Source organism: Ornithodoros turicata, chromosome 8, assembly GCF_037126465.1.
Source record: "Ornithodoros turicata isolate Travis chromosome 8, ASM3712646v1, whole genome shotgun sequence".
NCBI classification, from domain to species: domain Eukaryota; kingdom Metazoa; phylum Arthropoda; class Arachnida; order Ixodida; family Argasidae; genus Ornithodoros; species Ornithodoros turicata.
Window position 1 is genome coordinate 25,224,358 of NC_088208.1, and position 11,053 is coordinate 25,235,410.

Below are 11,053 nucleotides of genomic sequence, written 5' to 3' on the forward strand. Positions count from 1 at the left end.
TGGAATGCAAATAGCTTTGTGGCGGCTCGTCACATTTTATTTCACACAGTTGTACAAGCAACATCTTCAAAAATGTGAACACACTGAAAACACACAAAACTATTAAATGATAGTCGTGTGCAAATGTTCCTACGCGTACATCATGGGCAGGCTGTACAAGTATCCTGTTTCAGTTCGAAATGAATAATCTCGTTTTCTGCCTTTGAATCAGTTGGAAATCAAATGCTAAAGTAGATAAAACGCAAGCAAGCTGGTGGCGCAGATATCCGTGAAGAAAACCAGAGACTAGAGGAAAAATAATTGAAAAGATGCAAACAAACTGTGTTGGTGTGCATGTTTTTATTTATGTTCCCCTACTCTCGGGTTTTCATCATGGAAATCAAATTGATTTTACTTGATTAGCTGTGAAACTGATGTTTCTGTAGTTACCAGCCTAAATAGTTTGAATAATCTGCATCAAATTTTCATACTTTTCAAATTTCACAGTCAATCTCTTTCAGTGGTGTCTTATTTCAACATGTATTCATGGAAATGTGAGTAGGCTCACAGGAACCATGCTTTTTTTTTACCATAGTAGCAAAACTTGCTGCATATGGATAGTTGTTTTAAAGGGGCACCAAAAGAGAAAAAATTTCTCATCATGAAGTGAATGATCCAGTTAACTTGCCACCAACAAAGAAGGAACTGGATTCATCAGTGATGTCGTTCGTGACTTATCAGTGAAAGAAATGGCCAATTTACACTTTCCCTCTGCCTCTCCTTCTCAGGAAGGCCGATAATGCAGAGCGGGCTCCCATTGGTCTCCTCAAACGACTTATCCAATCGGATCGGATCGGGATCAGATTGGGAGATTGTGTGAGGAAACCAATCCGAGGGCTATTCGCATTGTGGCGCTCCTTGAGAAGGAGGAAGAGAAAAGGAAAGCATAAGTTATAGTTTCTTTCATTCATAAATCATGAACGATGCAGCACTTGAATCCTGTTCCTGGTGTCATTACAGCACCTTGCATTCGTCCAGGAGAAATTTTTGCACCTGAGTGCCGCTTTAATAACACTGCAATGTTAGATTATCTTAGACGCGAAGACATTCTCTTGAGTTTCACAACCAAATCTAATAGCAATAGGTCAGCAATAAAAGTTCCTGTTACACAGGCTAAGTTCACATGCAACAGAAGCTGGCACTATCTAGCTACCATGAAATAGACTGAAACGGGTAGCAGACTTTGTACGACACAGAGGGATAGAGAAAAATATGTGTTCGTAGCACAACACTCTGTTTCATCACAGCATTTCTTAAAAGCCAAACGTCACACGTGAAAGACTTATATATTCAGATCACTCGCAATATCTTTGGTCACAGGTGTCATGAAAATCTGTCTAGAACCAGAGAAGCAATCCAGTCCACTCAGCACAGCATAGTATTTTTTTAAGCAGCTACAGTCATGCCTCGCTTATCCGTTACTAAAAAAAACTCTGATCGGATTGGATTTTTATCTGGTTATTCGGACAATGGCATCTGTCGGCCATCCAGACCACGTGAATGTATTTCTTGCCTTCGGGCCTGGGCTAAAGAAGCACTGGGCGTCGATGTCGGAAGCTCCACAATCTACGACGTTCTGGAAAAACACTAAACTCTAAAGAAATTGGAAAAATAATGCGTAAAAGAAGTCGATATCTCCTAGTTTTTTCTTTTTCTGCAGAAAAAAAACTAATAAACTGCACAGGTCCCTGCACATGATTCACTTATCTGGAAATTTAGGCATCCGGAGAAGCGAGACATCACTGTATAGACTAAATAAAACAACACTATCCTTCATTCTCTAAATATAAATGCAATACTAAGCATATAAGCATAATGCAACAAAGACATATTCCGCACACAAAAGATGAAACGCACTTCAGTGCTAATCTCAAGATATAACGTGAGAGTCAACAAAATGTATTACAGCAAAAGCCTTGTATATGAAGTGTGAGCTCTCTCTGCAAAAACACAACTTATTTGTGTGAATGATAAGAGATTCAATCGGTATAGCAAAAATCACAAAACAAGCTTATTTCGAGATCCGAGGCTGTATAAATGTACATAGCAGGTACAGAACCCGACAAAAGTTTACGGAACGCCATGGCGACGCATTTCTTGATCGGAGCGCCACCTTAGCAGCAAGTTGAGTGGACACAGTTACTGAGAGGTGCATGGAAGTGTATTTGCTTCCGTTCTCTGCAAGGCTGTCGCTCCTATGGAAAAATGCGACACCCCGGTGTTCCGTAAACTTTTGTTAGGATCTGTACTGAAGACTAGTACTCCGCACTTCAAATTGTCCTAGTTGTCCCGTGATGAGAGTTTCAGTATACTGTTGATAACGTCACGGTAGCGGTATACTAAAATTCTCTATTATTGTTACTTCAAATTGTCCTGTCACTGGTGAAGTTACGTGAATGATATTTCTATTAATAAAGTACCAATTTGGGCCTGTTTGTCACACACAATAAAGTCGCTGAAACAGTGCTAAAAACAAATAAGTGCTCCACATCAGAAAAGGAACGTGGTCACAGGACCTGAAAGCAGTGGCGTATCTAGGGTGTGGCAGGTGTGGACAGGTGCCATGGGCGCCAGGTGAACAGGGGCGCCATTATGTGGTCGGGTGTGAATGTGCCAGGTCGGGCACTCAACCTGGCACATTCATAAATGATCTAAAGCACCCGCCATTAGAGAGGTTGTAGTGTGAAACGTAGTGCGGACCACACGAAAACGCATCCCCAATGACATCATGTTAACCACGAGGTAGCTAAACTGGGCGCGTGACGTATTTGACGAGAACGGGGCACCGTGAGCAAACCGAACCAGCTCAGTGAGCGACTGTCACGGCGGAGACCAAAGCAGCCTAAACAAAAGGGAGATCCCACTCGAGACGTGACAGCAGCATTTGAGGATGTTTAGGTAGCAAGCCGATCGCAGCAGTGGGACTTTGAGAGAGATATCTGAGCAAGAAAATCGACCCGACGAAAAGAGGAGTTCGTATCGGGCGGACCAACAAGAGGGTCGACCTGAACCCGTGTGTCGGGCTGGGGCAGGTGTAAAGGTGTAGGGGCGATTTCGGCAAATTTTACACTTCCGATGTTGACGGCAACGAGCTCTACGAAGAAATTTTGGACTGCAGAACGTTGCTCGCGAGGCGCACAGAAAACAAAATATCGAGACCCGAAAAGCTTCTTGAATTTATTGTTCACTATGGAGATGAGAATGTCTTCCCGAACCTTCGGGTTGCGGTCCAGATAATGCTTACGATCGCGGTTTGAATTGCCAGTTGTGAGCGGTCATTTAGCAAGCTTATACTTTACAAGAAAGCTTAGCAAGCTTATACTTTACAAGCAAGCTTAGCAAGCTTATACTTAGCAAGCGGATAGTTTCGTATTTAAGAGCATCAATGGGCCAGGACAGGCTTTCCGACCTTGCTGTCCTAAGTGTTGAAGGAGAAGAAACAGAAAAAATCGATTTCAGTGACATTATCCACAAATTTGCAGCAGCAAAAGCCAGAAAGGCTATCATGTGACATTAGTGGGCCATTTGCATGTGTAGTAGTTATGTGGACTTCATTAAAGTATTTGATTCATGTGGACTTCATTAAAGTATGTTTTTTTTGATCCTGTCTATACATCGCGGAAGTGTATTCGCAATTCTTGTATGTAAATGCCAATTGTTTTCTTTTCACGGGAGCTGTGAGCTCGTCAAGTCACCAAGGTGACTTTTTTTCACAGTTCCCGCCACATGTTATGCTATGTGGAAATAAATAAATTATTATTATTATTATTATTATTTACAAAACATGACCAACTGTGTCCTCGATATGTGCCTGGACAGGGGCGCAGACTCATTGGTTGCCATGGGCGCAGGTAGCTCTAGATACGCCACTGCCTGAAAGGTATTCTTCGGACCGCTGGGAGGTTCCGTCCTGTGTCGTTCCTATTTGTTTTTAGCACCGTTTTAGCGATTTGATTACGATATTTATATTTCTGGCTAGAAGCCAAGAAGTTCAGTATGCTAATGGACATGCCATCCATATAAGAATGTTTCACATATGCATTCTTCTTCCACTTTGTTTCGTAAACACAAGGAGAATGATTGATTTTGAAGGACAGCTCCGGGCTTCCCGCAAATATTCGGATTAATATGAGTAAAATCCGCCTTTTGAAAATTTGAGGCGGAGACAGTTGAAGCAAACAGAATCTGAAGGAAACACCTGATCCGCCAGACAAGTAAACGAATGCAAACAGCACGATTCTGGAAGCATAGTGTCGCATCCCATTTGAACTATAGCATGTTAACTTTAGTTAGTTACATTTAGCTAAACAAATATACAAAATAAAAATAAAACGAAACAAACCAGACCAAATAAAATAAAACAAACAGGAGGAACACGCAGATGTCATGTCTTCCCTACTTGTAATTTTTTTCCTCAGCATGCATCGTGTTGTATTGTCACCACCACGAATTTTTGCTCTGATATTCCAACAGCACTGGTAATGTTCTTCCTGAAGAAATGTAGAGATCAGAATCATAGAATCATGGATGTTCAAGGAAGAACTCAAGTTCATATTCGGTAAAGAAATCAATAACTCTTCATATACAGCGAATATAGAAACCATTTATGGACAGGAATGAACAACACGTTCCTTCGTAATCATGAGCAAACAAGATGCCACACACGACATCTTGGCCCAATATTGGCAATACTGGTCCGATATTGGTGCAGTATTGCCGATACCCAGCCAATATTGGGTCAAGATATTGTGCTGCTTAGATCCCTTATTGGAATGTAGAACTCCCCATCGCATTCTTGGAATACTTCCTTTGAACAACATTAATAAAAATGATTCCTGCTGCATGTTTTTAAGTGGTATCCAATGGAAAGGCAGTTTGGCAATTCCTTAATTATTTTTTACCAGAGCTGTCCTTCAAACTCTCTAAATGCTACACTTACCATAAATGCTGTATGTTCAATGGGGAACAAGGCTGACATTTTCTTGGCAGGTTTTGGACATGTTTTAAACAGAAAACAATCACCCACACTTTCTTCTCATCAGTACATAGCTCTGGCACCAATGCGTGCAATATATAATAATTCTGAAAATTTTATGCCAACAGCACTGGTGTAAAAGAATGTCACAAAATCCTAACCACGTACGGCAAAAAGCGAGTACCTCATAAGTGCTGACACAGCAAAACCAAGATGTGGTTACAGTTTGTGACGCGAGGAACTGCTGGGCGTCTAGCTGGTACGTTGCAAGAGAACCTTTCTGACCGCAGTTCAAAGCAATAAATGTGACCGTAGAAAGACGTCCTCTGTTGTAAAACCTACAAAAACACAATGTGCAGTTAATCCCTCTGTGCAAGAAACTTGAAGAAGCTGCACCCACACAGGCAAAACAGCATGCAGGTTGCACAACACACTTGTTGACTGATTGATGTAAGAAATTCCTGAACTGAAAGCTTACCTGACCTCTCTCACTAAACACGTTCATACTTTGCCTTGTTGATGTTTGCTGCAAGGCAGAATGAAAGGACCACGCCAAAAAGCTGCAACATAGAAAAGTACATTGCAGACGTGTTCTTGACTTTGGTCAAGACAGACTGGCCAGACACATTTTTGGAAAACATCTATAGCTGAATAAATAATCGTAGCTAATGGGAACAAGAAAAATAATAACGAAAGAATGAATTTCTTCAGACCGTCTGAAGAAGGGCAAGGCTCTGCCTTTTAAATCTTATGTATTAAATAGCTACTCTGACTAGCTACTTTGTGCTTCATTCTTTCGCCATTTTTCTTGCCGACGTTTCAACAAGCTGGACTGTGTATTATTTTGCCCTCTTGATCTAAAAAGAGCAGCATAGAAGTATCTGTTCAACAAGTTCAAATTCAGATATCTGACTGGTTATTGTTGTCAACAATGATATCTTCACGAGAAAAATTTGTATTCACATGGAAGAACTACAGAGAAAAAAAAGAAAACTTTGTAAGGTGTACTTCCATAGTTTTTATATATTTATATATATAATATATATATATTTTTTTTACTACCCAAATCATCCAGAATTCTGCCACAAAAGTTTCAATTTCATAAGCAACTGTGACATTATAGGCAGTGTAGCATAGTAGCACATAGTATATATAGTGGCGGTGAAACTTTTACAGCAGTTATACCTGCTAAGCCTCTGGTGCTATAGTGCAAAAAACTAGTACCTGAAAGAATGCAAAGCCGACAGCTCCTCCAGCAATGGCATTCAAGTTCTTATCCAAAAAGCCAATAATCTTGTTGTAGCAGCCCTGCATACGTTTAGTTATATAAAAAAAGAATAAATTAGGGTCAGAGAGACACATTTTTCACCCGAAAACACTGTTTCAACAAAAAGTTAGATTGGCACCTCGGGGTGAAGATTGGGGTTGTTAACATTGCAAGCGGAATTTGAATTTTCGCAGCAGCTGCTTGGTAGTAACCCTTCGGTACGAACGTAGTACTCCACCTGCTCCCAGTCTTTAAAATTCAATAGACCACAGCACTTGAGCTGAAATGACAAAAAATTGCACGTAACTGATTACGCGCTCTTTGAAGCTGAAGTTTATTTTCAGCTGAAGATACAAACATCATTAGATGGAGGACCCAGTGGAAGATAATGCGTTTTGAAGGACACTCCCTGATGATAACACAGAACACTGTTACTCAGACTCAAGTGAGCAAAAAATGGGGAACAATGATTACAAAAATTACGTTCGAACACTACAGCAGTGGAATTATATGTATAATCTTTCTTCTAAACAAAGGTAAATTTTTACACAATCTTTTAGCTCTGGTGGAAGAAGACTCCAATCTGAAACACTACGATAAACAGATGACAGCTTCCGAAAATCAGTTTTAGCAACAGGTAGCTTCAATATGCCTACTCTTCCTGCTCAAGTAAATCTAGTAGCCCGAAGTTCCGAGTGATTCGGTACTGCTGAGAAGTATGGGCTTTCAGAAAAGTAAGAAATGTTTAGGGTTTATCGTTTCCAGCAATTATATAATTTTTGAGACCTTCAGAAACGTGGCAAAAAATGAACCCAAGCCAAATTACGCTTGCGCAAGTTTGAACTGGCTTGTAAAGCCATGAGATAACAGGATAGTTTCTTTTTGTCACCTATCTTCTGTCTACACTGTAATACCTCGGCAAATATAATCGCCGAAAACGAGAAACCTTAGTAATGTTTCATACGCTGCAAGAAGTTAGCAGCTGTACATTAAGTATGACGGAACTCAACATTACGGACAGGGCCCGACTTTTTCGGGTTATATTTTTCAGCAACACTGCGGGGTACATATCAGGTTATATTTTGCTCCAATATTTCGGGTGTAATCGGGATGAACAGAACTTGATTCAACCCAATTCTGGTTGAATCGGATTGAATCATGTGTAAATCTTCAGTTTACTCTGCATAATACACACAACACACCAGTAAACACAGAGTATCAATACTTAGTCCATGCGTCTAAGAGGCAGCAGGGTCTCTGTCTTGACAGTTTGTATCAGCATATTTACGCACTTACAACACAGTTTCCAAACTTCTGTGTTAGCTGCGATGACTTCGGATCCCCCAGTCCAGCTGTTTTCAGGGAAATATCGCGTTAAACCCTGCTTTTGTTGATTTGAACTGGGGAGTAAATATTGGGCGTAATCGGGTATAACCCTAAAAAGTCAGGCCTAATTATAGACGATGTATGAGATTGGGATGATTGGCTTTCTATACAGAAACTGAGACTTACACTCTTTTGAACAAAGTCGACGTTCTCGTCCGCCATTCCGCCCGAGCCATAGTGAGAGATGGAAGAGTTCATCCCTTTCTGGATGCCTTCCTTCACTTGGCGGATGTACATGTATCCCATCACACCCGCAGTCATCTCCAGGAGGAATACGCCGACCAGGATTACGCCAAACTAAAACGTGACAGCGTTTCCTCAGTGTTATGCAAGAACATTATGAAACGTAAGAATCCGAAAAATGGTACAGCAATTTGTCATCTATTTATTTGAAAGTGCCCACCAACAGAAATTACTTTCTGGGTGGTACGCTAATGTAACATTAAATACAATGCAGCGAACCCTCATTAATACGACCACCACCGTTCCTACAGATTTTGGTCATAAAACGAATTGTCGTACTAACGAGAAACGCGTGCCTGAGGTATGTGGTTGCCACTACCCGGGGGCTACTCTGCGGGTCATGTGAGGAGGTCATAATGACGAGAAGATAATACCTGCGTTTGTCCCTACTCGTGACAAAAATCTTGGTCAGTCGGATAAGCGGACTGTCATACAGTACTACTAACGTACATAAACAAAACGTAACATAATACTGTAACATAAATATAACGTACACACTGAATTCACGAGGTGGATTTACATGGTGGCAGAACGGTTCCCAAGAAAAACGGTCATAAGGCAAGTATGTCAGATTATCGGGGGCCATATTAACGAGGCTTCACTGTAATAACAAACACGCAATGCAACCGAAATGTTGCACACAGATTTAAGACCACATGCTACACATCACTGTCTCGCTTAGCCAGAAACCATAATTGCTGCGAGCGTGCTCTAACAAAATGGAAAAAGTGTTTGCTTACAGGTTAACCCTGGAAAAACGAACGTATATTCCTTTGTCATGAATGACAGATTTGAAGTAACTGTGCTAATAGGGATGCAGGGTCACACTGTTAACTTACGATATAAAGCAGCACGGATTGGCCCTTCACAGTCCCCACGCAGGCGACGATGGAGACCAGGAGAACAATGATGCCGGTGCCGATAAACACCAGAGGCATGTGCTGGTTGTAGTCAGTTGATAAATTCAGGACATGGTAGAGGGACACCTTCATCCAGACTCCAAGAATAAGTAGAACGATTCCAGTCACCTAGAGGTGCGTTGGAGGAGAAATGTATGGCCACATAATAGGTAAGTGCCGTACTTTAAAAAGTGAAATATACAGGGTTAGTCTCGCAAACGTTACACATTTTGATCGCACCTTAAAAATAGAAGACTGCGTTTGTCCAGCACCAAACTTTGCAGACTGGTAGCCATTGGTCTGAAGTTTTGTTGGAATTTTTTGTGAGCATTATGGTCCCGTAGGAGAAAAATTAAAAACAAGCAAAATGTCACTCTATGCATCTTCTATGGCCTATCTCACTCAAAGGCCGCCATTTTCTGCTGTGCGCGCTTCACTTTCATTTCACCACGCACAGGTGGCACCAGCATACAGAACAAGAGGATAGGTGCATAACGTCAGAATCTGCATGTCAATCATTGTAGGCAGCGCTACCTGTGTGAAGTGATGTGAACGTGAAGCAGACACAAGAAAAAATGGCGGTGTTTGTGTGGGATAGGCCATTGAAAATGCATGGGGCGAGATTTTGATTGATTTTTAATTTTCTTTCTACATGTCCATAGCGCTTACAAAAAATTCGAATGAAACTTCAGATAAATGGCTATCAGTCTGCAAAGTTTGGGATGGGCCAAATCTAGTCTTCTATTTTTACAGTGCGGTCGAAATGTGTAACGTTTGCTAGAATAACCCTGTAGATACTGTTAATTGACCGTTTTGCATAGTTCAGCTCCTCAAAATTGTGAAGTTTCATGCAGGAAAAGAAAAAAAAAAAGAAGTAACCAGAGAAATCCTCAATTTTTAGCAGGCTTCCAACTAATGTAACTAAACAGTCGAAAGAACAGAGTCGTTTATACCTACTGGAGCACTGCATGGGCTACATTCTTGGGCCCAGGGCCGGCTCGAGCACAGCTTACCTTTGATTTGATTGATACACACTTGGGCCTAGACAGACTGTTCTGTACCTGGCCCACGCCCTAATAATTTATTGGTTTCTCGGCCCAGACCTGGCCTAGTGTAGTGGGCCGTAAAAGTTGACTGTGGCCAACTAACAGTGAGGTAACACAGGCTCGAGCCCGATCTAGGACAGGCAATGCACGGGCCCGACCCCAGCCCGCAAAATGAAGACTTTACCTGGTCCTGTACGGCCCGTGGTTCAGGTTCAGGTTTTTTGGTAAGCCTGCGCAGTGCTCTAGTACCTATAGCCAGGGATTTTCCCAGCACCCCCACTAACACCCCAAAAACACCTTGCAACCCCCCCCCCCCCTCCCACCCCAAGGATACCGACCAGGAAGACCAAATACGCCAAAAGCAGCTGATAAGGGCATCACCCCCCCCCCTACAAGAAACCAAACCCCCCCTCCCAGGACGAAAATCCTGGGAATATCCCTGCCTATACAGCTATGCACATTCGAACTGCACCACTTTGTGATATGTCGTGAATTATTTTTCGCAAATTCGATTTCGAAAGACGAGGAAGAAATGTACCCACAGATCGGGCCACGTTACTGACTCAAATGTTTTCCTGAATTCTTTACCTATTTCCTATACAGCTGTTTCAGGGCGCAAGCGCGCTGGAAAACAGGAAATCTAGAAAGGAGGGCAGCATGCTTCAATGGTTTCTGATACAATGAGCACACTCAGATGACTACATTGAGACGTGCTATTGTATACTTCACATGCAGCTGCGCTCGTTCGATAACTGGACTTGCCTGTCACAACTCTTTCTTTCGGAAGCAGAACGCCATAATGACATTTAGTGAATGACCTATGCTGTAAAATTCATTGAAAGAGGAAACGCAAAAACAACGCATTTTCAGTCTTGTACCGCTGCAACTACAGCCCTGAAGCTATGTGTACAAACAACAAGCAAAAGTGCTAAATAATTCACGCGCAGACAAACGCTGAAGCGAGAAACCAGAACGAAACGCAATCATCAGTGTCAGCAAAAATCGTTACATGACAATGGGGAAGAGCTCACCCCAAAGATGATGTTGAAAACCATAAGTAGTAGTTTCATGAGATTTATGCAGACCGCTGTTTGCATTACTTTCCCCATCCTGAGATCAGCACAGTAAACAAATTTCACGGATGTGCGAAAGTGCGACGTCAAGAAGTCAGGAACGACTGCGGCAAACTGCTGAGGAT

The 11,053-nt window shown here is 41.9% G+C and overlaps 1 protein-coding gene across 2 annotated transcripts; it reads right to left on the bottom strand.

The window, feature by feature from the left end:
- Nucleotides 1–5: 5 nt before the first annotated feature.
- Nucleotides 6–11,042, bottom strand: LOC135366762 (tetraspanin-6-like). 2 transcript variants are annotated; one of them, XR_010414281.1, is made up of 8 exons: nt 10,887–11,042; nt 8,750–8,938; nt 7,794–7,964; nt 6,421–6,561; nt 6,239–6,322; nt 5,493–5,574; nt 3,913–5,352; nt 6–2,555 (listed from the first exon to the last, which is right to left on the bottom strand). XR_010414281.1 is itself a non-coding variant. In XM_064599652.1 (7 exons), the coding sequence occupies exons 1-6, from the start codon at nt 10,962–10,964 to the stop codon at nt 5,506–5,508; spliced, it is 732 nt and encodes a 243-aa protein (XP_064455722.1). In that variant the 5' UTR covers nt 10,965–11,042; the 3' UTR covers nt 6–5,352; nt 5,493–5,505. The 2 variants fall into 2 exon arrangements, 1 of the variants encoding a protein (XP_064455722.1); XM_064599652.1 differs by having other exon boundaries at nt 6–5,352.
- Between the last annotated feature and the right edge of the window lie 11 nt (nt 11,043–11,053).